Source organism: Leptodactylus fuscus, chromosome 7 (assembly GCF_031893055.1).
Source record: "Leptodactylus fuscus isolate aLepFus1 chromosome 7, aLepFus1.hap2, whole genome shotgun sequence".
Classification (NCBI taxonomy): Eukaryota; Metazoa; Chordata; class Amphibia; order Anura; family Leptodactylidae; genus Leptodactylus; species Leptodactylus fuscus.
The window spans coordinates 79,415,429-79,443,417 of NC_134271.1; the positions used below are offsets into that span (position 1 = coordinate 79,415,429).

The 27,989-nt window shown below is 43.9% G+C and overlaps 2 protein-coding genes across 2 annotated transcripts; one reads left to right on the plus strand and one right to left on the minus strand.

Annotated features, from left to right (window-relative positions):
- Positions 1–74: 74 nt before the first annotated feature.
- Positions 75–17,206, plus strand: CIPC (CLOCK interacting pacemaker). Its single transcript, XM_075282329.1, has 4 exons — positions 75–131; positions 3,660–3,810; positions 13,417–13,568; positions 15,644–17,206. Exons 2-4 carry the CDS (start codon positions 3,678–3,680, stop codon positions 16,385–16,387), a joined length of 1,029 nt encoding a protein of 342 aa, XP_075138430.1. The 5' UTR covers positions 75–131; positions 3,660–3,677; the 3' UTR covers positions 16,388–17,206.
- A 5,641-nt stretch (positions 17,207–22,847) lies between these two features.
- Positions 22,848–27,622, minus strand: ZDHHC22 (zDHHC palmitoyltransferase 22). The gene is made up of 3 exons (XM_075282312.1): positions 27,474–27,622; positions 24,909–25,515; positions 22,848–23,708 (listed from the first exon to the last, which is right to left on the minus strand). Exons 2-3 carry the CDS (start codon positions 25,402–25,404, stop codon positions 23,473–23,475), a joined length of 732 nt encoding a protein of 243 aa, XP_075138413.1. The 5' UTR covers positions 25,405–25,515; positions 27,474–27,622; the 3' UTR covers positions 22,848–23,472.
- Positions 27,623–27,989: the final 367 nt, after the last annotated feature.

Below are 27,989 nucleotides of genomic sequence, written 5' to 3' on the forward strand. Positions count from 1 at the left end.
GTAATGTACGATGTAGAATAGCTCCGCCCAATAGAATGATAACGTGATTGTGACGTCATCAAAGGTCCTTTAGCCCACCATGAAAAAGCATCTACCCTGGAGCCTGGCCCGGGAGTAACGGCAACGGGAAGGTATTGTGTGTATGGCGAGGGGTGGGGGCACCTTCCTCTGTACTGTCACTCACTAATAGTACGGATACGTAGGGGGAGATATTACATATACAGGTGTGACAGGAAATTACACCTCACTGCTGAGGTAATACAGTAACCTGAAGGCATATCATCACACGATATGATTTGTGGTTTATAGTGTGAGGATTATTACATATAGGTGACGTGTGGCAGGCTGGCAGCGATGGGTGGCGTCACATGAGCGTTACCTGTATCTGGCATGGCTTACATTAGTGAATAGCACGGATATTACAGCATTTATGTGGCATATCACATCCTGTACAGTGATGGTACAATATGATGGATGTTATAATCAGTGCATTGGAAAGGGTAATAGTGTTCTGTGTGATGTGGGGCAGAACTTGAGGGCTATGGAAATATACAGGTGACATGTAGTATAACATATATTTTGTGACATTTGGTCTAATATGGTTATAACGTAATAGTAATAGTAATCTATGTTATACTATATACATGATGTGGTATAATATTAAGCCCCCCCCCCGTTTGGAGCAGACATCAAGGTGTTTCCACAAACCGCATGCATTTAGAGGTTCCCATATCTAGTGACACAATGATAGAATGACGACCACTGCTGTCTATGATAACAAACCTTCTTGTCACGTAGCCTGGAGGAGTTGTGCCCCCCCCCCCTTCCCCGTGCATCAGCAATTGCTGCTAATGGCTGGTCAATTGTGGCTGGCGAATCTCGGCTTTCTCGGACACAGAAACAATGACAGTGATTTCTGCTGTAGACACCACCGATCACTACCATATTTGCCGGTTGGTGCCTGTGGTCCCACCTCTCTGATCACTGGTATTGATCGATCTGTTCAGAGTAACCAATAACGGTTTCCATGGCTGTGGAGCCAGTGGGCCTAACCACCCTTGTCTATTTTTCCACAGCCTGACTTGTCTAGAAATGCCTGACTGCCATGTTCGGTCAGAAGCAGTAAAGTTTCCCGTTTATTTCCTCAAAAAGCTTCTGATTTTTCTGAATTTCTATGAGAGTAAATGTGTAAAAACCTATTCACTATTAATTATGCCATATAAAAAATTGTATGATAAAAAGTAGTCACTTCATTTAGAACCTGCAGTCAGAGTTGGTGACGTTTTTTCAACTCCACTCAAAATTTGTCCTTTAATGCTACGTTCACACCCACGCCTGGGTTTCCATTCTTCAAGTCCGCTTGGGGACCTGAAGAATGGAAACCTAATCTGCTTAAAAAGTGGTTAATCGCGGAAACCTGCAGTCCCCATAGATTATACTGGGCTCTGCCCAGTTTCTACCCGAAAAATGCAGAGAGAAAGTCTTGCTTGCAGGACCCCATAGCTTAAATAGAGGCTGAGATGAGTATAATATGCAAGAGTGAAGCAGCGTCTAGGGCGCTTCTGATGGAGAACTGATCTACAGGGCTTCTGTAGGATGACGAAAAAAAAGTGCATCAACTCTGTGGTACTGGCACAGGCAGAAGATGGTAGCAGTCTGAGTGGAGAAAGTAGGGCTTCAGGAACCACTCTCAGTGCACCAATTGATTCATTTGTATAAAAAGTTAAAATTGTTTTTCTCCAAATCTGCAAAAATAAGACCTATCCTGAAAATAAGCCCTAGTCCTGTCTTATTTTCGGGAAAACACAGTAGCAACATTTCCTGTTGCTTTAATTTTTAATAACCCAAAATTCCCAACTGGTATTGCGGGCTCCTCCTTTGAATTGTAAATTCCACATTCTGTTTAGACACTTTAGGCTTTTGGTTACTTTCACCAAGAGAATTTAAGGATAAAAACTCCCTACCTCAGACAGAACCCCCCAAAGCCCCCCAGCGGCGCCATGATTGTCTCATAAAATTATAATTAAAATAGGAAATGGGGGAGAGGAAAAAACACTGCCCACTTGCACTGAATTTGATGAATTAATACAAAAATGTCAAACACGTCCCTCAGAAAGGAAAAGAGGTGCACAGATTGAGGCTCCTCGGTCCGGAGCGCTTTCGTAGCAAATAAGTTCCTTAGACGGAATCCAGCAGCCAAAGGTTTGTAAAATCCAGTATTTCTTTAACTCCTGTCATTAAAACATACAAAAATAATTCATGTGGCGGTAGTATCTCCCATAAAAAGAGCGTCCCGGCTGATGCGTTTCGGAACTTGGTTCCTTAGTCGCAGCCCCAACTAGGGCTTGTTAGTTCAATAGGTTTTCACATTACTTAAATTTGACCCTCATTGGCTAAGAACATAAGAATACCAAGAGAGGCTTAGAGTATACTCACACGGGAAGGCAGAAAATGAAGAGGAATTCCTCTTCATTTTCCGCTGCTGGAATTTTCAGCCACGACCGGATGGCATTTCGTTGCGACATTTCACTGCTGATTAATCCCAGATGAATGGTCCTAATCAGCAGTGAATTTCGAGCCGCGGACTCCACAACTGAATCAGCTGTGGAATCCGTGGCAAGATCGAATAGGATGCTTTTTTCTGTGTTCTGCTGCAATCTCTGCCCCCCATTGAAAACAATGAGCGGCGGATTCCGGGAGGACTCTGCCCCGGATTCGAGGGCGGAATTCTCCCCTTAGTCCACAGCAAATTCCGCTGTGTAAACATCTAAGGATTAAGAACTGCATGATTTTTTAAACCATTTTTCTGACTGGGTTTTTACACCGCTCTGTTAGCCAGGACAATTTCTATAGTTTTAGATGTACAAATAAAATTTAAGTTGCAACACGAAAAAGGCCTACTAACCCCACATACATAGATCTTTTCTGAAGGTACAGAAATGCCACATTATCAAAATGCCATACAGCAATTAAAAATTCTTGCAGTTTTGATTTATTGTGATTTTTATATATAAATGCGTTTACATTAGTTGCTAAAAATGTAACCCAAACTATATAGCACTCTTCCTAAACTTGGAGTTTAACAGGTGCACAGTTCGTACATATTCCGTAAAATCCCAATTGGCACAGAAGAGAATTTCACGGCACACTGCCTAATGTGTTTAGAGGTTTTATTGAAGGACAAATAAATCATCCAGGCAATAGATAGAGATAATATTCCCCAAAGGTTATGTTGACCTTTCTCATTGGGTATTCTTACACACAACACAAACCCTACCAAGTTCCTACATTTAAACTGTCTGTTCGCTGTCTAAACTGAGTGGTCACATTGAATCCTGTATGTGAAAGTGTGTTTCCTTCCGTCATAGGATGAGCACAACGGACTTAATGAAGCCCCCTCCATCTGACTCTAATGTAAACAATGGATGCTGCCTTCCATCAGTTTCTTATGCTAATGCTTTATGAAAAGATGTGCAGGTCCGCTTTGTCTATGTAGCTGGACAGTAGGCGAAAATTGTCACTGGAGAGGTTGACTTCTAAGTCCACAATATATGATATTTTGTGGTTGCATTTGTGGCCCTGTATGTATTAGGAAATACTTTGTCATACACTGTAGTGTAAGATGCAGCACAATTATCATTTTATTTCTTGTCTCTCAGAGCTGAAAGTCTTTAAACATGGAGAAACTGCAACCAGGCTCACCCAGTAAAGAGAAGCAGACGCCAATGTCATGTCATGTGGCAGCCCAGAAGAACCGGCCTAGAAACACACATTCTGCTCCAGAATCTGACAAGGATTCAGGATATTCAGGTGCCACATAAATAGGGTCATAGATATCTCATATCAAGACTTTACTCCTGAGATCTTAATTTTGTATTTATAATGTACTTCCTATGTACAGATGTAGCAGAGTTAAATAGGTTGTCCCATGAGGTGAAAACTGGAGGACATTTCTCCCGCTCCACATTCAACCAGAGTGCAGCCAGGCTGGTGACAGTCAGCACTCCCATTTACTTCAATGGGAGCGATGGAGATAGCTGACTGCTGTACTTTGACTTTTTGTGGCCCTCCGTTGAAGTGAGTGGTAGCAGCAATTGTCATCAGGTGCCGTGGCGGTGCTCATGTTGAATGTGAAGTGGAAGAAAGGTCCTGCAACCTCTTTAAACCAAACTTCAGAAAATAGTTCAACTGCTCCAGTGTGGTATCTTATAACAGAAGACAACAAAAGCCAATGAGAATTCATTAAAAATTGTTTTTCCATTCACTTTTCATAGTTTTTTGTTTTCATCTATGATAAGGTATCATGAAGATCACAATATTTATCCAATTGCAGAAGTTTGAGTTTAACCCATTAACTGCCACGATCCCCAATTGGGGATTGGGTACTTTAACCCGCCTACGAACGCCTTCTGTCATTAAGGAATAGAAACGGGACATTCACGTTCTCCAGCAGCATGTCGCCCATGATAGGAATTCTAAACTGATCACGTGCATGCATTGTCTTGAGCACATGAGGTCATTTTCACGGTGCAGTTCCCATATTATTGAAAACAAATTTTTGGCAGTTAATGGCAAATCTGTATATATTCCATAAGTATGTATCATGCATTGTGTATGTGATCAACCCACTAATGTGAAATGTCACATAGAGTATGTGTCACCTTCCCATGTATGATTTCATGTAGGGTTTATATTATTCACCTATGCAGTTTATGTGTGTTGTCCCTTATATATGCAATGTCGTGTAGTATATGTCTGATTCATCCATGTGTGATGAATATACCAAGGGTATGCAACTGGTGGACTGTGTCTGCCAAATGCTTGGACTCCTGTCCCTCCTTATGACACTGGTCAGGAAAAACATTCATCTCCCAACCATTGTCCCTTGCATTGCTTCTGCTGTTGTGAGGCTTAGGTGACAGCAGTTGGGAGGTGATTATAAATTGGGAATTATACTGTATGGGTTAAGAGTGCATTTGTAGATCATTATAACATGTGAAGGCCACTAATGGAACTTTATGCTGTAGGGGGCATTAATCTCCCATTAGTAGGATCCTTAACTCCTTCCCGCTGACAGCATTCTTTTGATTTTCGCTTTTGTTTTTGAATACAGTACAATACAATGCTAATGCATTGCAATGTATTGCAAAATACCAGGGCTTCTATTGCAGGTTACTTAGAGTAGCCTTCAATAGAAGCCAGTGAATGATAGGCTATCATGGCAACGCGATCCCGCGACCCAGCTTTGACCGAGGCGCCGGAGGGGTTAATGCCCTGATCGGTGCGGGCACCCACTGGGGGCATTAGCGCTGGGTGTCTACTGTATAAGACAGTAGACACCCAACAGCTATGGCAGCCACCATAGTTAAACACCCGGCATCTGCCGTACTAGTACGGCGGATATCGGGAAGGGGTTAAAGGAGTGTTCAAGGCAAAAATGTCCTCGATACTCCGGTGTTTTCCCGATGCACTGCATCCTGCAGTCCTTCTGCCTAACAGGTCTCTTTTGGAATTCTGCTGATCGGGCTCAGCAGGCATGTGACCGCTGAGGCTCACCAGCAAAGAACATGCAATGTCACTACTTGTGACATTACAGGACTCTTCCCAAGGTCTGTTGAGGCCACTGACTGACCTCAGCAGACGGGATCCATGACGTCACAGTCAGTGAGCAGTTTCACTTTGAGAAGATGTCAGAGCAGAAAGACCGGACTGCACCAAGAGGACACCGGAGCTTCAGGGACAGGTGGGTATGCATTTTTTAAAATTTCTTTACTATCCCCAGTTGATTTAAAAGTTAAAGGGGTTGTCCAATCTTGCCTGAACAACCACTTTAATAACCCCCAGACAATATAATGCCATGATTGTGCTCACCAAACAATATAATGCCACATCAGTGCCCCCCCTCCATACAGTGTAACACACATTACTGCTCTCACACAGTATAATGCCACATTAGTCCTCCCATAGAGTATACTGCACCTTAGAGCCCCATACAGTATATTGCACCCTAGTTCCCCCTACAGTATAATGTCATTTTAGTCACCCCCCCCCCCCACACACACACACACACACACAGTATAATCTTACGTTATTGTCCACCAAACAGTGTAATGCTTCTTAATGCCTCCTCCCTCCAAAGTATAAAGCTCCTTCGTGTCCCCTCACTAGTTAGTGGCATTGACCTCTCTGGTCCATTTGACCACGTGGGAAGCTTAATGTTGTATGAAATATTTTTTCCTCATTTTTCTTTGGGGAAAAGATGGTAAATACTGTACATATTCAGCTCAGCCTTTGCCTGATGGTGGATCTATTCAGTAATGGAAATGAACAGGCACCACTCTCTAGAGTTGGTGGGTGCAAATTTCCAGAGGGACTGACTGAATTCCTTGGTTGTACAGCAGTTGATAGAAAATAGGAAAGCAATAAAATTTTTGAGCTTGTATTTTTTTTTTTTTTTTTAAATAAATTCTTTATTTTGAACCAAAGAAAAACAAAACAACACATCGCAGCATAAACAAATCAGATAGTAGGAACACATGGCTCGGAGAACCGAGTCCACCAGAGTCACATAAGGCAAATCCCATCCCAGCAAGAGTATCAGAAAACAATTAGGAAGGGGAAAGAAGGAAAGGAGAAAAGAAAAAAAAAAGGGGGGGGGGGCGTTGGAAAGGAGGAGAAAAAAGGGAAAAGGCACCCCAGCTCCCAGATATAGGGCGAGGCCGGCATTACCAGTTCAACCCATCAGGTCTCTGTAAGATTGTGAACCCTGAAAGAGAATCCAAGGAGTCCAGGCTGCCATGAAAGCCTCTCGGGAGTCCCGAAGGGAGGCCGTGAGATCCTCCATGCTTTGAATCTCCTCCACTTTCCGGATCCAATGAAGAATAGAAGGGGAACGTGGCAACTTCCAGAGTGCTGGGATGCAGGCTCTGGTGGAATTAACAAAATGCCTCAGAGAAGACTTGCGGTAGAAACGGCTTGAAAACTCCGAAAGGTGAAGCAAATAGAAGGCCGGCTTGAAAGGGAGGGAGATCTGGAATATCTGGCCAAGCGTCTTGTGAACGCCATCTCAGAAGTCTCTCAGCACCCGGCAGCTCCAGAATATATGCAAGAGCGTCCCTTCCTCCAGGCCACAGCGCCAAGAAGTGGGAGAAGAAGTCAGGAAAAACTTATGTAATTTAGATGGAACATGGTACCACCTAGTCAATAGCTTATAGCCCGCTTCCTGGTACTTACTGGCGACGGAGCTCTTGTGAGCAAACTCCAGGATTTTGGCGCACTGTGGGTCCGTGAAGGACAGAGCCAAGTCCGATTCCCACTTGGCAAGAAAGGGGAGTCTATGGCCCGGAGGAGGGGAGATCAAGAGAAGATAAAATTCGGAAAGAGAGTGCCTGACCAGCCCAGAGCCAGTACAAGCCTTCTCAAAGGTCGTAAGAGGTCTGTAATATCCCGTGGAGCTGGTGAGCGAAGAGAGAAAATGAGATAGTTGAAGAACAGACCACGGGCCCAGAGAAGGGAGGTCTGGGTCCAAGAAGAGCTCACTGAGGGAGCGCCATCTGCCTCCATTTCGAAAGTGCATGGCCCTCTGTCTGCCCGCCGCACGCCAGTGCTGGAACGGACCAGGGGATAGACCGGGCAGGAAGGCCGGGTTACCCAGAATTGATTACAAAGGAGAAGGGAAAGCGGAAACCCGCTCCCTACGAAAGAGCAATCTGCAAACCTTAAGCGTTGGGCCGATGGTAGAGTGGGATTTCAGGGCTGCAGGAGGAACATAGTCCAGCCAGGGGAGCAGATGAAGAGGAGACCCGGAGAAGGCTTGTTCCAGAGAGATCCATTGTTTGAAGGGGGAGTGGCGGCACCAATCAAGGATTCTTTGAAGCAAAGAAACTTCGTAGTACTTGCGGGGTCGGGGAGGCCTAAGCCTCCCCACTGCTTCGGAAGAGTGAGAACTGAGCGGGACAGCCTAGCGCATTTACCCTGCCAAACAAAGTGTAGGAGGTCGCTGTACAACAACTTGAAGAAACTGGGGGGGTGATCTGAATTGGGAGAGTCTGAAGTAGGTACAGAAGGCATCACATTCATTTTATAGATGGCGCATCGGCCAAACCAGGTGTACATCCCCAAATCAGCTCTGATCACAAGGAGGAGGGGGAGGAAATTTTTTGTGTAGAGTTCCCCAAGGTCGCCGAGATACCGAATGGCTGAGGAGGACCATCTAAAAGGGAAGGAGGCTGCCAATTGGGACTGGACCTGTATCGGGATAGAGACATTGAGAATTTCCGATTTATCAAAGTTGATCTTAAAGTTGGTTAAGGTCTGAAACTCGCGGAACTCAGACATCGGGGGGGGGGGGGGGGAGGGCGGGGTCCTGGAGAAAAAAACAGAAGGTCGTCCGCATAAGCCGCAATTTTTAGATGATTCCTACTCAGCTTAAGGCCTGTGATTTCAGGGTTCGCCCTAATTTTACATAGGAGGGGCTCTAGAGTCAGGACAAAGATCAGGGGAGAGAGGGGACATCCCTGGCGCGTGCCTTTGCCTATCGAGAAGAGAGAAGACAGGACTCCATTGACTCTGGTGCAGGCCGACGGGGCAGAGTACAAAGACAAGATCCAAGCCCGCATGATAGGGCTTAAGCCGATGTGATCCAACACTGCGAACATGAAAGGCCAAGCCACAAGATTGAATACCTTTTCGGCATCAGGAGAGAGTAGACATGGAGGGTACGAGAGTAAGCAAAGTGGATGGCGTTGATCACCTTCACGGTGTTGTCACTGGCTTCATGACTAGGTATAAACCCAACTTGGTTGGCATGCACCAGAGCAGGGAGAAAGGAGGTCAGTCGTGTTGCCAGCACCTTTGAAAACAGTTTTAAGTCAACATTGAGGAGAGATATGGGCCTACAGTATAACTAGCACATAGTGTTGGGTCCTTCCCCTCCTTATGGATTACAGCTATGTGCACCCTAGTAAGGTCTGACAGGAGATTCATAACTGTCGACAGGGAGTTCAAGGCACGCACCAGGGGGCCCAAGAGAAGGGGAGAGTATGTCTGATAGTAGGAGGCCGGTAGGCCGTCCGGGCCCGGGGCCTTACTAGGTTGCATCGACTTAAACGCCAGGCCAATCTCCTCCTCCGTAACAGGAAGGTCAAGAGCAGACTTTGCAACGGCAGGGAGCCTGGGCATACCCGATGATTCAATATACTGCCGGAATGCGGAAGACACCAAGGGAGCGAAGGAGGCCTGAGAGTGGGAGGGGAGATTGTAGAGACGGCGGTAAAATCGAGCAAACTCTTCCGCAATATGGCGTGGATTGGACAGTCGACTACCCGACGCACCAGCGATCGAGGGGACGAAATTGTGGGATCTCTGCTCCCTGAGCGACCTGGCCAGGGCGCGGCTGCATTTGTTCCCAAACTCATAGAGGTGGCGGCGGCCCCTGGCCAGGAGACATCTAGTGCGGACGTCTAGGCGGTCGCGTAAGTGTTTTCGTGCCAGGAGGAGGGCCTCGCGAGCGTTGGAGTCGTGAGTGCGTTTATGGGCTTGCTCAAGGGAGACAACATCCGCAATTAGGGCAGCAACCTCTCGGGACCTCTCCTTCTTAAGGCGAGAGCCATGTTGAACGAGCACCCCTCGGATCACGCACTTGTGCGCGGCCCATAGAGTGACAGACGATACATCAGCCGTATCGTTTTCCTTGAAATAGAGGTCAAGGGCAGATGCTACAGCCTGAGATGTCGGAACATCCTGGAGCAACGACTCATTGAGACGCTACTGCCAGGACCGAGGCCTTGTAACTGGGGATGATAGGACAACATGGACCATCGTGTGGTCCGCATAAGTGATGGCATCAATCGTCGACCCTCTAATCAGGGGGATATCCGCGTGTCTAACAAAAAAGTAATCTAGTCTGGAGTACACATCCTTGGGGTGAGAGTAGAAGTAATCCCAGGCGTCGGGATGGACTGTTCTCCAGACATCGAGCAATTAGTGGGAGCGCAACAACCTGCGGATCCGCTGCAGAGTCTTACCAGAGAGGTGAGACAACCCCTTGGAGACGTCTACCAACAGATCCAAAGCTGCATTAAAATCTCCACCCACCAATAGGGTGCCTTCTGAAAAGTCCGCTAATTTAGACAAAGTACTCTCCAGAACACCGGCCTGGTTAACGTTAGGGAGATAGAGATTGGCCAGAGTAAACATGGCACCTGCCAACTCCCCCTTAACAAACAAGAACCTACCTGAACCATCTGCTTTAAACTTCCATGAAACGGAACGACCGATCAAGATGCTGACTCCCCTGGACTTGGACTCTGTAAAACAACTGTGATAAGCGTCCGGATATCTGGGGGACAAAAAGGAAGGGGCAGAACCCTCCCGAAAATGCGTCTCCTGAACAAAGGCCACATCAGTTCTCTTGCTCCAGAGTAACCGAAGCAAGGAGGATCTCTTCTCAGGGGTGTTGAGGCCATTGGCGTTAATAGAGGAGAACGTCAAGGAGTCCATCTCTGGGAGCAGGGGGCCTAGAGAGAAAGGGGGGGGGGGGGAAGGGGGGAGGGGAGGCAACAAAGAGGAGAGAGGGTATGCAAAGTGAAGCAGCAACACAATAATAAACAAACAGTCCCGGTCACAGCTAATCTGAGAACGGGTCACAAAAACCAGTGGGACAACCCACTAAAGCAGATCTAGGGGGCACATCACAGTATGCTCCCAAAGAGCTGCAAACCTAACTAGCGGGGAAAGAGGTAGGACTACAACGGAGTGCCACCCATTCCCCAGTGGTAAAACGAAGTGCCCGAAGGCAGGCAATGAAACAACGGGTTTAAGACTAGTGGATAGGGTCCGACCAAAGGGGAGCCCGGGGAGGCTCAGCAACAGGAGGCAGGTGGACCGCGCAACAGATAACCGGCACCAAAATGAGGGAGGCCAGTCAGCCGGGGCACTTTCCACCGCACAGGGGGCAAGCCACAAACACCGCCAAGGGCCTGCATGGGCCGAAGCTCATGCAGGAAGTCGACGGGACACAATATCTTTACAGTACAAAGAGGTGAAGACCAAATGCAAATAATAGAAAAACAAAGAAACCAGGCACAATATGGTTCAACATGGTATCAAGGTCTCAGGTAGGAGGTCTCAAGGGCAAAGGATATCTCCCTCAAGATGGCGGAGGAAGTGTCTCTCTGGAGCGTAGCGGCTGACGCGGCAGCGGGGGAGAGGAAGAGCGCCCTGCTGGAGGGGCAGAAGGGAGAGGGTAATCCAGTCAGTCCGGCAAAGTCAAATCAGGGAGGTCCAGAAACTGCGCCAATGAAGCCGCTTGATCCGGGGAATGCAAGGTGAACAGAGCGCCATTGTGGTGTATTTGCAGGTGGAAAGGGTGGCCCCAGCGATATGTGGCTCCGGAATCCAGGCTTGAAGGACTGGTTTCAATAGTCTCCGCATGGCAAGGGTGCGGCGGGAGACGTCCGGGAGCAATTGCACAGAGTTGTCCATGAAGGAAACAGGGGCGTGTTTCCAGGCGGCCTGAAGAATGTCCTCCTTCTCCCTGAAAAAATGTACACGGCAGAGAACATCCCGAAGGTCTGTGGTATTTGCTCGGCGGGGGCCCAGTACCCTATGGATCCTGTTGAGGTTGATCTCTGTGTCAAAGGGGCGTGAGAGGACCCTGTTAAAGATGGAGGAGACGACAGAGCGCAGTTCAGCTGGAGGGACGGAGTCAGGAATGCCCCGTAATTTGATATTGTTTCGCTGGCCCCTGTTTTCCTGGTCATCCACTGGAATCAGAATATGCCTATTGAGGGTGTGTTGAGCAGACAGGGATTGTTCCACAGTCATGAGACATTGATCAATGGATACCGTCTGCTGTTGCTGAAGGAGGGGGGTATGGAGCGGCACCACCACGTCGCGGCCGCCATCTTGGCCGGCAGCAGGAGGGGAGTTAGGTACCTGCGATTGAGACAGCAGCCCTCCATCCTGGCGTGGATCCGACGGCAGCAGCTGAGCAGCAAGTGATGTAGGGGTCAGCTGGATGAAAGGAGGTGCCACGGAGCACGGACTGTGCTGGGTCTCCCACACGGAGGAAGCATGCAGCGGCGCCATCTTGATTTCGCCAGCAGGAGCCGGGGGAAAAGCAGAGCACATAAGGAACCGGGCGATACGCGGCTCAAACTTCGCTGAAGAAACGCCCCTGTGTCCCAGGCGACGGACCATATCAGGTAAAAGGGTCTCAGAGGGGTTTAGACCACTATTTGAGGATAAAAACCACCAGGGGTCCGGGAGCTGCTGAGGTGTGCGTCTTTACACGTTCATGGCTAGGCCACGCCCCCGAGCTTGTATTTTCTATATTAAATGGACCCACAATGGAAAAAGAGCTGTTCATTATATATGTAATGAATTATATATGACAATGCCAAATACCCATTCGGACGTGCCAATAAAGCCTATTTGATTTGATTTGATGTAACCAACCTTGAATATATAAAACAGCATTTTGGGCCAGTCAGCCTTCATCTGCCATAATGAGTGAGAAACAAATGCAGACGACAAAGGCTGTATGAAACCGGAGACAACACCAGGGTGGTGTTAAAGAAAGGCATGAAGTTCCTTATACCTATGTAAGCGCTCAGCACACAATATCATGATGAAATACTGGTGCTTTACCGAAAACACTCTGTGTTGATAGTGTTAAGGAATTCTTGAGAGCACAGGTGTCCATCTACCAAGGGAGCCCTCTGACCTGAAAATAGGCAATCCAATTAACAAAGACAAGACAAGACAGCTCTTTGTGCACAGTGGGGATCAGAGCAATGTATGAGATAGAAAATCAAGCAAGATCATCTGCTATGTGCCCATCAGCTGAGTTCTCTTCAGTGTCGACTCATTTTATTGAAAGTGTACAATAGATTACACAACAGGAGCCCTCAATGCGTAATAAATGACAAAAGGTACATAATCCAAGAAAACCATAAGCAAAGAAAACAATATCTTGTGAAAATATGACAGAACCAAAAACAATGCTGCAAAGTCCATAGTAGCAATGAATAATAAGCAGAAGTCATCCAATAGAAAGTCCAGGCTCGAAAAGCCGAGAGAAGTATCAACCGCAATTCAACCTGCAGAGGGCGAGAGTGTAAAAAACAAAAGAGGCACATACAAATATATAGACATCACTCTAAATACAGCACAAATGAGATAAGAATCGGGGTCACCCCCTGAGCATCTAAGCAATGAGTGTGCTCAGAGCAGCGCGAAAAGATGGGTGGTCAACTCAGAATTGACTCATGATTATGCTATGATATCATGATCAGACGTAGAAATACTATGATAGCTATGTACTGTTAATAAAAATCAACAGTTTTATTGCTTTTTACTTGCTGTAGCTCTGGTCTTATCCTGTGAGTGATATTTTGTGCTTTTGTTCTTTAGATGTTGCATCTGAGTGCCTGAGTTCTGTGGAGCAAACTGACACGGAAGAATGTCCACCATCATCACACTGGAGCACTACAGAGAACCCCTCGAGGTGTCCTCCGTCTTGCCCTCCCCCTCTGCTTGTCTTGAAGAATTTACTTGTAGATCAGGTAGGACAGGTTGAATGTGCATTAAATCTGATTTACTGTCTTATCTTACTTGTGCATAGTCTATGTTCACACAGACTGAAACCAGTAATGTGACTGCTTTATGTGTATGAGAACCTCCATAAGTGGTTGTGATTGGGTCTCAAGGAGTGATATGGCCAGTGTTTCAGCTGCAAATGTGATGTCCGTGATACGTACTGACTGCTGTTTTCACAGGTGTCTTCAAAATATCATGTTTGTTTTTATGGGCTTTTCCGAGACTTAAATAGCAATGACCTATCCTTAGCATAGGTAATAATATTACATTGTGATAAGCTGTCTGAAGTGGCTGTACTTGGGCGAGTGTTGCAGCTCCTTTGGGATTGTGACATATCAGTTACATGGCCTTTCTCTAGGTGACTCCCATGCAAATGGAGGGGTTGAGCTGCAATACCAGGTGCAGCCACTAAACAGTGTACGGTGCTATGCCTGTTTTGGTCATGAACACAGTATTGCCTTGGATGGCAGTTCAGTAGTCCTTTTTATTGCCAATAATCAAGAATAAAGGAAGTCTTAGAAAACCCTTTGAACCCATTATCTGACTATACCACAAATGTACGATATAGTAAGTAGCATATGTACACTTTATGTTATATATTTATGGCATTGTCTATAGTGACCATGGCATCTAAGGGTTTCATAAAAATGAAATCCTGTTCAGCAGACCCCACTTGAAGGGCAGCAGTGTGTGTTATCATGGCAGAGCAGGCCCCTAACACTGCCATTATTAATAATGTTTTAGATCCTGCTGAACCTAATAGACGGTGTATCAGTAGATCATTTAGTCTAGTCCCCTCCTGGGACTAGGAAAAAAAAGAAGTAAAAATACAAATAAAAAAGAAAATCAGTTTAAAAATGCTATACTATTTTAAAAAATAATTAAAAAAATACATATTTTGTATTGCTGCTTCCATAACTAACATAACAGTAAAACTGATGTATTATTTATCATGCTTGGTGAATGCAAGAAAAAAAAGAAAATAAAGGGTGCTGAGGGAGGTAGAGCTAGTTAAAAAAAAAAACTGCCAAAGATCCTGTTTTGTGGTCACTTCACCTCCACAAAAATGGAATATCTCTGATCAAGAACTGCAGAATATTACTAATAAAATGTATAGCATATCACAAAAAAATGAGCCCTTTTGTTCTTAAAGGGTTAAAAATATAACTGACCACATATAGTCTCCCTTGCTTAGTTGTGTGTACATTGATGGAGGTCTACCTGTCTGTGTGTTTATGTTTGTGTGTACACTTATGACTGTGTAGTCTTTGCACTAAATTTTACAGTGCATAAGCTCCTATGTTCTGTTGTGTCTTCTTCTTTACTGCCCTTCCAGCCAACTGCTGTTGGTATTAAAGGGGTTATCCAGTTTTTAAAAAAACATAGGCCAAGTAATAGGATGCATCAATACAAAACACTTCCTAATATATATTATGTTTAAATTCCACACAGTTTATCTGCTTTATTTTCCGCTCATTGACGGCAGTTGTGACATTTCTTTTACAAGTTTACTAACCCTCCCTGTGAGCAGTTAAGCCAGCAAGTGAAATGTCACAGCAGCACATGACCTCCTTGCTGCCTGAAGCCACTGATACTGAACACAGATGTGGGAGTGATTTATTACATGATATGCAGATTTGCAGTTCTCCATGGATTGTAGAAGAAATGTGACGCAACACAGACCCCAGGGAGGGAGTTTTCACACAGGCAGTGTGTGTCTCCTGCAATTTCATTCCAGGGTAGAGTGGAGAAGGGAGGGGTACAGGGAGAGTGAGAGCAACAAGATGAATCACGGGAAATGTTGTTTTTCTTGAGATTCACTGCATGTAAATAACTGTGTTGCAAAGAACCGCAAGTAAAATAAAGCCTAGCAAAGAGTGTGCATGGTAACAGTGAGGATTTAGCAGTGATGTGGATGTATTTGCAGATCATTTTTTAAGTTAGATAACCCCTTTAAGTGCATCTGCAATCCTTGGTTCCAGCCAAAAATAATAAAGTCATTGAGTAAGTTTTCATAATGACTGTTTTTGTTTTCCTCTAGGGGTCTAGACCTGACCCACATGTCCCATCCTGGGCTGTTCGTCCTTCCTTTCAGCTACTCCCAACTTCTTCGCAGATCTTGGTTTTTCCTCCATCACTACCTGCCACTAAGCCTCAGAATGTCTGCAGAAAGTCTACCAAGTACTTGCCTATCTTGAACTCTTACACCAAGATTGCTCCACATCCATCTCAACTGTCCTCCACTTCAAACCATCCAAATGGAAACAAGAGGAGAGCTGATACATTCCACCACAGCCAGGCAAAGAGGCTACCTTCTGGAGTAGTAAAAGGAAAAGCAACATCAGCTGTTCCTGAAACTAGCTTACAAAATGCTGTAGTGTTGAGTGATGATGCGTCATGTCGTGAGCTTAGTCTGACCACCCCACCAAAAGACATAGGTGCCAGTGACACTTTGACCACAGACAGCGGAGAACCCAGAGCTGCATCTTCACTAAATACCTCACATAATGAAGATGAGGCACAGCCTGTTCAGCAGCAACAGAACAAGAACCGTCGATTTCAGAACACACTGGACATTTTACGTCGCTCTGGCCTGTTGAGCATTGCTATGAAAACTAAAGAACTGGCACGTCTGAACCAGGCCACACAAGTACAGTTAGAGAGACTTCAGGAGCAGGTGGCGCTGTACACCAAAGCCATCTGCAGCAATAACCCAGAGGACTGGCAGATGTTACAGGACTCACTGGCACAAAGTCATGTGATGCTCAAAGAGATTGATATGTGATGCAGTCCATTACTTAGTGATCTCAGAGCCCTGGATGACTTGTGTATACATTAATATCTAGGCATGAAACCCTTCCTAGCATAGACATGTTAGTGCTAAGATAACGGGAAGGTCTGGAGATAAAGCAGCTCTCTTTATCAGGAAAGGAAATGGCCATTCTGATTACTTGTAAAGGTGAAAACTAGAGATATAGGAAAATATTTGCTTTATAAAAGCAACTTGAGCAGTCTATTGTTAGTTGCTAGAGATTTATCCTGATAAAACTTTGCAAGAAGTTTAGACATGGTGTAGAGTTCTGTGTTTTAACTAGGGCAAAAGGTGCAGGACTTTAACTGCACAGATACACTGTACTACTTTTACTGTGAAAACCCTAGCTGTACAGCCTCACTTGTGGCGTTTGCAAACATACATTGTCATAGCTTTGGCATTTTTCAGTTTACTGGGTGATGACAATTGTCTTATCCATCTTCTACCTCCATTTTCATTTGTTGTTCAGGCTGGTTCTTTTATTATTATTATGCGACTAACCAGTACCATGCTCTCTCGAGTCCATACTGTGAACTGTCATCTAGGTTTCCTTCCTGTAGTATGATGGACACATATCCTAAACACAGGAGCTACAAAGGTCATCTGGACATAAGGAACTGGGAAGGGATGGTTGCTTTCTTACAGATTACTAATTGTCTTGAGGCGCAATGTTTACATGTATGGTTATAGAGACATGAAGATAAAACATATTACGTATTAACTGTGGGAATGAGACCACTTGAATGGTCAAATTGAATGCAAAAATAATCTCTGCAGTTCAAATGGCTTAACTGGAACATGTTTTTGGATAGATAGATAGATAGATAGATAGATAGATAGATAGATAGATAGAGTTCTCTCTCTCTTTATCTATCTACCGTATTTTTCGGACTATAAGACGCACTTTTTTTCCTCCCAATATGGGAGGAAAATGTGTGTGCGTCTTATAGTCCGAATGCAGCGTGTGCAGCGTCTGTGTCCTGTCTATGAGGAGCAGCGCGGAGAGCAGCACGGTGCCTGCCTGCTCTGCCCCTCCTTCCCTGTCTGTGTCGCGTGTTTGCAGGAGCGAGATATGAGAGGCAGGGAAGTAGGGGCGGGCCAGACAGGTGAAGGAAGCGTGGTTTCAAGCTTGCCGAGAAAACCACGCCTCCTTCTCCCGTCTGGCCCGCCCCTCCTTCACTGCCTCTCAGATCTGGCTCCGGCAATGAAACCACACAGACAGGGAAGGAGGGGCGGGCCAAACGGGAGGAGGAGGCGTGGTTTTCTCGGCAAGCTTGAAACCACGCCTCCTTCACCCGTCTGGCCCGCCCCTACTTCCCTGCCTGTGTGGCTTCATTGCAGAAGCAAGATGTGAGAGGCAGTGAAGGAGGGACGAGCCAGACGGGTGAAAGAGGTGTGTTTTCAAGTTTGCCCTTTTTCTCTTCTTACATAGCTTCACTGCAGGGTGTCTCCATCCATGGATGAGATTAGATAGAATAGATAGACAGATAGACAGACAGACAGATAGATAGGATAGATTAGATAGATAGATAGATAGATAGATAGATAGATAGATATGTTCAAATCACCCCCATATCCCTACAATACATATAAAACAAAAACATTACTGTGAAACACATACACATTTGGTATCCCTGTGTCCGAAAGCCCCCGGTTCTATTTACATTGGTGAAATATTATATTATTAGGTTATTAAATATTTCACCAATTTTTTTTCCTTAATTTTTTTTTCCCTATTTTCCTCCTCTAAAACCTTAGTGCGTCTTATGGTCCGGTGCGTCTTATAGTCCGAAAAATACGGTATATTATGTTGTTCCCTAGTGTAATATTAAATTGTAACATTGAGGAGCTGTATGAGCAATGTTACTCATAGCGCACACATGGGGGCACTTTATTGGTTTATAAAACCAGGTGCTATAATAATTTTTTGCTGAATTTTATAACCTTTTAAGCTTGCACGGATTATGTGTAACCAATAAGATACAACAAGACTAAGATGTCCAGAGTCAACAGTGTCTAAATTGTGCTTACTGTGCCAAATGGTAATTTTTCTGGGTTAAGGTCATGTAGGGAGCTGAGAAGCGGTAATGAGAAGTGATTACAACCGAGAGGAGTACTAGATTCAATGGAGCAGAATGACTGTGACTGTGAAGTCTGCCACTGAGAATGGCTACGATTGAGAAACGATCAGAGGAACAAAGTCAACACTGATTACGATAAACATTGTGTGATCGACTGAGCATAATGTGTCTGTCTGCACTCACTTTAGACCGTTTTCTGGTAAGCTGAAGATGATGAATCTAGCTGTGGTCACATAAAATATTGCATATAATTGACCAGCCTGAATTGGGCAGCAGACACAAGTCCCTGCAGAAATTTTTTTAGATTTATATTTTTTCCTCCCTGACTTTAAAAAGCCATACCACTTTTCCTTTATTCTAAGCATCTATTGTGATCACAGCAATACTCAATTAATATAGTTTGATTTAATGCCTTTAAAACAATGAAAAACCTTTTATTGAAACAAAATTTTCTTTGCCATATTCTGACCCTGATCCCCAAATAATTTTTTATATTTCAGTGTACACATCTGTGTAAGTGCCTTTATTTTTATGTGGGATGAGCTGATGGTTTTTATCAATGCCAACATGGGGTATATGACTGTATGATCATCTTTTTTTTTTTTTTTTTCTTTAACACATATTTTTAGTTCTCCTAGGGCAGTGGTTCTCAACACTAGGCAATTGCCCAGTTTGACCCCCCCCCCCCTAACGCCGATGGGTGGACCTGCCTGAAGACAGAGGAGCGGTGACTCTGTTTCTATGACCATCGGAAATATGTTTCTTCCAATGGTCTTAGGCAACCCCTGTGAAAGGGTCATTCGATCTCCAAAGGGGTCGCAACCCACAAGTTGAGGACCATTGGCCTAGGGGGTTTGAACCCTCATACAACAAAGTGCTATACTTCTGGATTGCAGTAGATTTATCCTTATATCCTGGTTTTGTTACACCCTGCTGTATATGGATTTGGGTCTTAACATATCTTCCACTCAACATCATAACATAAATGTACAACTTCATAGGTTGCCACAAAGGATGTACTGTGTATCTGCTTTTGAATTGCAAGCCATTGCTGTTCAATAATACAGCAATGATCAGGATGTGGAAGGAGCCTGTTACTCCTTGTCTGGCATCACACTCTGCTGTAAACAATTCTGTGTATTGCCAAAGTGAAGTATATTGCTAAATCTGTTATTTAAAATATGATGATCCTTTAATAGTCCGACAGTGGGGAAATTTCAGCATGTTACAGCAGCATAGTAATACAGATACAGGATAATACACAGTAATATATTACAGGGAGCTCCTGCTGTTTTAGCATATCAAGAATATACACCCCTGGCAGTGTAATATCCATCTTCAGTTGGGCAATACTCAAAACTGTATTTTGCAGTGTGAGAAGTGTATGGTAAAGCTGCGTCTGGTTATTTTATTTTTTCCTGGGGAAGGGGGGTGGCGGTTGTGTTGGCTGTTATGAGGTGGTTGTCTCTAGTTATTACTGGGTGGGCTGTACCTAGCTAGCATGGGGGGAAACTGCACCTTTTGAGGAGAGACTCTGTCTATTATTGATGGGGTTAGAGTACTACAACACAAGGATGCATTTTGGACACATCTAAAATTACAGATTACTACATATTTATTTTCAGATACTGGGTATATATAAAAAATGCATCCCCTTTTAACTATGTATGTTTAAAAAAATGTCTATCTCAAGTATAGTCCACTTATATCTTCCGTGGATCCTCATCCTAGTTTCTGCGCCTTCAGTCACGAAGACATTTGATACATTGAGACACAATGAAACCTGTGCTAGCAGGAGAGTGACAATACCAGGCATGGGATGTCCACGCTGTATGCCTACGAGACAGTAAAGTCTAGCTGGGAAAATCACACTACTGCCAGCTCCAACTGCAAGTGGAAATGATGGGAGCCTCAGGGAAGCTGAGTCAATGCAGCAGCCAAGCTTTGCTCTAGTTTAAATGTCATGATCTACAAGATAATTCTGTATGACAGATCTGCACTAATCGTATGTGACAGATAACAGCCGCCCAATCACACAGCCGGAGCTCAGCATCAATTATTCAGGCCGTTCTAAGATGAAAGTGCAAGTGGCCTATGCCAGGATTGGACCCAGGGATTCGGGGAGGACGTTCCTCCATCACTCATAACTAGGAAAAAAAGATGTAATGTCACAATAAGCATTTGTGCAGCTTCACAGCAGAATGGTCCATATTGATGTCCCATAAGTACTGTGCTGTGAGGAGATTCAGCATGACCACTGAATATATAGTCTCAAATGTTCATAAGTGAAGTCCACCATTGTGTGAAACTACTAACAAAGTAGTACTAGTCTGCTGGTTATGGTATGATATAATAGAAGTATATGATCACACGATGGATGTGCTACTCCTTCCCTCTGAAACCACCTTGTTAATATCTCTCCTTCTACTAACCTGTTCTTCTATTCTTGAGAGATTGGCAGTTCTATTACAAGTATCTTATCATAGAGGTCAAATCCTGTTCACCATAGGATGTTCTACATATCAATCTGACCAGTAATATAACCACAAACTCCCTTTAATGATGGACTCCAAACTAATGTACTTATGTACGGTAATATAAAAGCAGTCTGTCAACACCTGGTGACCACGATTGTACATGTAACTATAGTTGTGATACTATGGTCACTAAACTACATAAGATAACCAAAGAAATCTTCAGTATGCACGGTAAAATAGCACTGTTATACTGATGTCTGCATTGAACTGTACAATAAAGGCTCATCTGGTTGCATTTCCAGTATATTGTAATGAAGTGGTTGTGTTCTGTCAGATGTAGCTAGAGGATTAATATGGAGAGAGGATGGTCTTGGTGATGTCCATCATCCTGGAACCGGCTATCATGTAAGGCAGTGCACTAATAATAACGTAACCTACACACTGTTCATTTCATATGTGGTCTTTATTGCATCTTATAAATAACACTGAGAGCATCATTGACTTCCTGAACTTGAGGACTAGGCTATAAGTTGTATGACAGGTGTGATTATTGATGTACAACACAATTTATTAATCTACTTCACAATAAAAGAGTAGACTCAGGCATGTTACACTATTTCTACTTGTTCTCCATTACCTATGGTTCTTAAAACATCTGGATGTTAATGCAGTTTCTCCTGGCTGTGATGCATCTGTAATGGTGAACTCTGTCATCAACTTGCATGTAGACTGACCGAAGAGGGATTGGACGTCTTTGAGACAAAGCACTAAGTCTTGTTCTCAAGGCAATGCGGACTATAGTTAGCAGATATCTGGTTCAACAAGATTAAAATATGACAAATGGTCATAAAGTTTTATGTATTTCAATGTAGATGTTACTAAAGAAATAGCAGCAAGTGGACCTGGTTCTTAGAACCAAGACAGGAATGGACCTTAATCTAAGGATGTAGCAGCAGTCTGTGGATAGATTTGTGAGTAAACCTCATTCTTAAGATACAGTAACGGATAGCCCTGGGTCTCACTGATCAAGAAGAAGGAGTAGACCCCTCTGGTAACAGCAACAAGTGGAATTCGATCGCAACAAGTTGTCCTGGTTGTCTGTAAAATCCGGACACATGCACAGCAGTGAGTAGACTTAGCTTTTAGTCATTAGTGATCCTGTGTCTCAAGACAGAGCAGCAAGTGGACTTCTTTCTTTAGACAAAATCATGAGAAGCTGTTCTTGGAACACAAGAAAATACGGGCAGACAACAGTAAGTCAGGTAATGAAGACCCTTGCTTCTCAGGACAGAACACTGTGTGAATCTGATTTTAAGTGAGGGAATCTACAAAAAAGATTATTCTCATATTTTGGACACCATAGCAAGGTAACCAGGACAGAACACTGAGCGGATCCATGTACCTGTAATTACACATACAACAAGACTAAACTACAACAATATCAAGTTCAACCAATTCTTGTATAAACATGGTCAGGAAATATAAGTCATGAGAAATGGCTGCTAAAATTCAGATTTGTGCAAAAATGTGCAGATGTCCACCATATGAATATAGGTTAACATAATAAATGCTAAGATATAAGAAACTAAACGTATGTGCTGATGGAGTGCTCTCCTGAATTACCGAAGCTGCTCGTATAGAGTCTAACTATTCTTTAATAGGGATTGGCCAGGTTTAGACACCTAAACGTGTATTTATAGTGATTATATTTTGTGTAAATGAAGGGGTCCTCATTCAGAACCACAATCTATGGACACCTCTCTAAATTTGCAGATCTCGGATCATATGTTTCACACTTTATGGTACCTCATCAATAACATTGTTAAGCCACAAACCATGGTGGGTATTTATCTAGCGGGATACAGTAAATTGGTTATTAGCATAGTATGGCCATTGAACCGCTACCTTGTGCTGTATGAAATTGTGACGGCAACTGCATTAAAACAAATGTGTTATAGCTGTTAATTTAGGCTGTTGATGGGATATTGATGGTATCTACTGACTCTTTTTGTATGGTAATAAAGAGCTGTACATACTGGTAGACATTACTGATGTTGGTTATTGATTTGGTCTTACTACCCATAAACATCTTATGTTACAGATTGGAGGAAATACCGCCTCTAAAATGTGTAGTACTAGTCCATAATATAGATGGAGTGGGGTTATCTGTAGGGTTGGAGGCAGCTGTAGTTATTGTTACAGGTTACATAGCAGAAGTAGCAAAGCTTAGAGTTGTGATTATTAGTCTGTTATAGTTATTAGTATATCTTACCATATTAAATAACGTATGTTGCTAAAGGACAATATCTTGGGATGGTCTATGTGTGCAAATCACTGAGAGGATTCAGCAGTCACTATCAACTACTACATGAGGTCACTTAAGCAAAGTGCAACAGTAAAAGTCCCTCATTGTAAATGCAAAGAAAAGATGTCATCCACCTGGAACGTCCCAACAAAGTCTGTGGTGACATTTTAATAAGTTAAACCGACTATCCTGTCTTTATTTCTCCTTTGTACTAGGAAACAGAATTGCCATTAGCCACCTCTTCCCGAAAACGCTTGTCATGTTGTCCAACCAGTTGATGGGGCTGCTGTCTTCAGATGGGCTCTGGTGACACACTGGTCTTCTGGATATCAGTAGCAGCTGGTGAAAGCAGAAGGCACCACAAGCTAAACCCACCCCAAACCAGAGGTAAAGCATGAGGACAGCCAACATCTCTGAACTAAGTAGAGAACCTATGGAGGGGAAAGACAAGGAGTCAAAGAAGGTTGTCATTAGATAATGAAGATACATTAGTGACATGAAGGATACCGACATTTAACAAAGTGCTCAAAACAGATGTTGGGGTAAGAGAATTCTTGATAACATGGTGAGACTCGGCATGCCATAATATATGACAGACATGACAGACGGTTGCGTTCTACGCCAGGTCCATCCTTTTCCACCCTGTATCTATAAATAGTGCTGGGCTCTTGGCTGGGTCCCTATGTCATTGTCATAAGAAGGCACAAAACTGGGGCAGCGTTTATCAATGTCATTGGAGCCAAGGAAATTTAACTCCTTGGAGAGCAGAATGTGTCTTGCATGTACCATTCACGTGTAACATGCTGTTTGATATATGTTGGTTTATGTGGAGTCACAGCAGGAAGGCTGAAAAGCCCCGATTATCCCTCCACCTCTGCCTGAAATCTGCAGAATATAAATTGGATAAATAAACGCTGACATATTTTCACCATCTGCTCGTGTGTTACACTTTACAGCCACAGCACCATCACATCGCAACAAGTCTGAGAGACAGATGCTGGCTGTTCATGGAGTCTCGGTGAAATTCCTTACTTAAATGCCACAGAAGAAGACTAAATAATATGAGCCGACAGAGAAATCTCATATGTTGTCAGAGGACCTCTCCAAGATAGAGATGAAAATATGGATGAAACTGCCACCATTGTCCTGTAAAGTCATAGACCACCAGAGCTGAAGAGCAGCCATTCCTCAATGAGGACTCCCAGAGCTTTATCTCTCTAATAAAGGTTACTATAGGAATCTGCTTATTATGGGGCCATTATTCTTGCTTATAACCTTACCAATTCATCTGAATTCAGGAATATGAGCACATTCATATCATACTGCTCCTGTAAGTGGACAATTCTTATGTACCGCAATTCCCACACTGAGCATGGCGGTGCTAACACATTATGCAGAAGGACGTGGCAGGGATCTATAGTAATATTACATTTAGTAGCATTATGTTATAGCTTGAGACATATTTATGTGGCGCTACATAGAACTGCAGGTAACTCAACTCCTGCATTTTTTGGGTTTAGTTATGATACACTAAAGATAGCACCTCAGATCCTACATAAAAGTATATTTCATCAGCAAGTAGTGAAACCTATTCTACATCATTGTCAGTGTCAATATACAATGGGTCTGACCTGAGAAGAAGCGTGTAACAGAGAGAGGAAGAAGCCTGAGGAAAGTCAGTGGATTTGTAAAAGACAGAGAAAAGCTGTGTGAAATGTATCCCACTCCTGCCACCATTGCATGGAAGCAGCTGCAGGAAGCATGCAGGCAGAATAACACAAAGCTGCGCAGGTTACTACGGCTGATGCACGTCCCAGTAAAAAAACAGTGATGTTCCTGCTCCCACATCATCCTGGTACAAATTCGACAAAATGGCTTATTGGATATATCTGCATCCGCACTGATCCCACCAGACGCAGGACTGTTCCAAATGACTAGGAAATAGTTTCCTATGACATTAACCAGAAAGAAGACAAAGAGGAAACTGTGAATAAGACCAGAAAGAGGCAGAGAGTCCTCTTCACACATCCCAGGCAAGAAGAAGAACAACTGGAGGCTAAAAGTCACAGCAAGAAGACAAATAAAGTAACAAGGTGCCATAAGGTTCAAAAGCTGTAGGAGAACCATCCTGGGATTTGGGGCAGTTTCGGCATGGCGAGCAATATGCACAGGAAGAGAGGTTGGGGTGCCTGAGACCTTCGCTCCAAAGTCACTGCAAAAAGATTAGCATGGCGGATCCTGAAAAGTTAAAGAACAAGAACCATTATTAGCAAATCTCTTTAAAACTACAAGATGATATGTGAAATAGAAAAATACGGTGCTCATAACCCTCTTCACTCAATATCCCTTTTGCCTACCACAGTCTCTCTCGGGAACCAAAGCTTTAGGGCAGCCCAGAGGGAGTTCCTTTCAGGTCTTTCTGCCTTAATGTCAGAAATCATGAAGTTGCTTATGCTTTCTAATACAAGCAGACCAGTCAAACAAAGCCTGAGGAAATCGTTCTGCATTAAAATGCCCATAGGGCCATGAACCAACATTTCTCATAGGAATAAAACACATTGCGACAACTAATAAGACCATAATTATTCATCGTCTCGTCGTCTGCCCAAAATGGATAAGAGTGTCTGTGGGCAGTGTTAGCTTACACTGGCTATATCATACGTTTCTGGTCTGTCTTGTGCATGATATTTGTGAGATATTGTGAAAATTGAAACCATTAGTTGTGAATAGGAAGAGTACAGATTAGTATGCAAGGTAACCAAAATGCATAACTGAATTTATAGGACGAGTAAAGAGGAGAAGTTTATAAGAGCAGGTTGGGCTATTAATGTGACAATGTCCTCATCACCTTCATACACAAAGTTCCACAGACCACTATTGTCCTGCAGATCCAACCTAATACCAGGACACCAGTACCCACATTCCCTATTAATTCCAATGATGACTGGTGCTAGTGCAGCAGCAGACAGTCCTGCAGTCCAAATTTTAGTGGAGGCAGTTCTGCAAATATATTGCAGCTGCACATTCCAAAAACTCCAGGGAATATAGCAAATAAAATTAGCATGCACCAAACTATGGGGTGCGAATGGTTCCAATGTGTGGCAGGGACTGTGTTGTTATACTATTGTTTGTATATGAAGAATGTTTCCTTCTCCGCCTATGAGAATTGAGGGTTGCATGGAGATAAAATATCTATGGTAGGATGGAAGCTTGCAAAATCTATAAGAGATCTTATTATAAGGAGATACCTAACCATGTGGAGAAGGGCATATCTAGGGAAAACTAAGGTCTTTACTGTAAATCACAACTCATGATTCAGATAGCCCCTGTGCCGTCTTAGCCGGAGGTAATAATGAAGTGATGCATATTAAAAGACTTTCGTTCCCTGGTGTCACTTCTCAACTTCATATCCAAGAAATGGAAGCGTAGTCCAGTTATGGATCAGTTACAGTCAAAACCTCGACCACTCAGTTGAAAGAGCAGTGACGTTCTGGAAACTAGATACAGGAAAATATGTCTAAAGAGATAGAAATTTATTCACAAAAACTGCAAAAGCTGCCTCCACTGTAAAGGGGTTGTGGGGTTTTGCTACAGTTTGACTGTAGGTTTTGTTTCCCTATCATTTGTTTTTCACTATAGTTGGCCACAATATATGTCTCCTCAAAAGTGTATAATGTACTTCATGATCTCATGCAATACATTAGTCGGTGTACATTAAATCCGTACATTAGAAGTTCAGCTCAGACTCCATACATTATAGATGTACAATATACGCTGCGCTCAACTCTGCCCCTACATTAGATACTTCACTCGTATATTGTACTGTATACGATATGGTATGTCCAATGCCATACACGACTTCATATGTCTGACGTTGTAGGTTGCACTCCACTCACCTCCTGTCTTAGATCATAGACTGTGCTCCACTCATCTCTCTTATATTATAGAATGTGGTCCGCTAGAAAAACATATACACTATGCTCTTTTCCATACATTCATTCTGTACAGTACTTGCACTAAACCTTACATACTATGCTCTCGCTGTATGCTAACAATCACATTTTCACCCAGTCTCCAGAGCCCTAGGAGTGTGCCAGGAAAGCCAAGGGCAAAGCAGTATGTGCTCACACTCAGGTACATGAAAGAGCTGTGATGTGTGCCCCCCACGTGTACAGACAAGTCTACGTCCCACTGACCTTGGGCACGATTGCAGAGTCCTGTCTGTCTGCTGTGCTGGTCCCCTCTCATCCTGAGGTGGCATCTTGTATAACATCCAAGTCAGCGACCACACTCCTCCCCCTGTACCCAGATACCTGCCCCTCCTCTCATCTCAGCAGCCAGCAGTGTGCACCTTTCTCTGCTGCTGCTGTCTGTGCACAGATGATGCTGAGGATTAACCTTCATATCCCCTTCATCAGTGGCCCCTTCCCTCCTATCCTTCTGTCTGTTGCAGTTCTCTGCCTTCAGCAGCCCTACCATGGGAGAGGGGGCAGGATGGTATCTCAGTGCCCTCTTCCTATATAGAGATCATCCCTTTCTTATTCTCTTTTTCCACAGTTCAGGGGTACATTGACTTTTTTCTAGGAGAACTAGCCTGTTTTTATGACATAGCTTTACCATTCTACTCCTATCCCCTGTACACTTCTGTGGGTCACAGGAAAAGGGGGACAGTGGATTTCACTAAAATGTATTTGCAAATCTAAAATGCAAAC

Bases quoted from the DNA above. Each gene is read 5' to 3' on its own strand.
- ZDHHC22 (XM_075282312.1), bottom strand. From the start codon at position 25,404: ATGGTTCTCCTACAGCTTTTGAACCTTATGGCACCTTGTTACTTTATT. The intron at 23,709-24,908 runs GTCAGACCCATT...TCCCCTCCATAG, and splicing joins TGTTACACGCTTCTTCTCAG to GTTCTCTACTTAGTTCAGAG.
- CIPC (XM_075282329.1), top strand. From the start codon at position 3,678: ATGGAGAAACTGCAACCAGGCTCACCCAGTAAAGAGAAGCAGACGCCA. The intron at 3,811-13,416 runs GTGCCACATAAA...TTTGTTCTTTAG, and splicing joins CAAGGATTCAGGATATTCAG to ATGTTGCATCTGAGTGCCTG. The intron at 13,569-15,643 runs GTAGGACAGGTT...GTTTTCCTCTAG, and splicing joins AGAATTTACTTGTAGATCAG to GGGTCTAGACCTGACCCACA.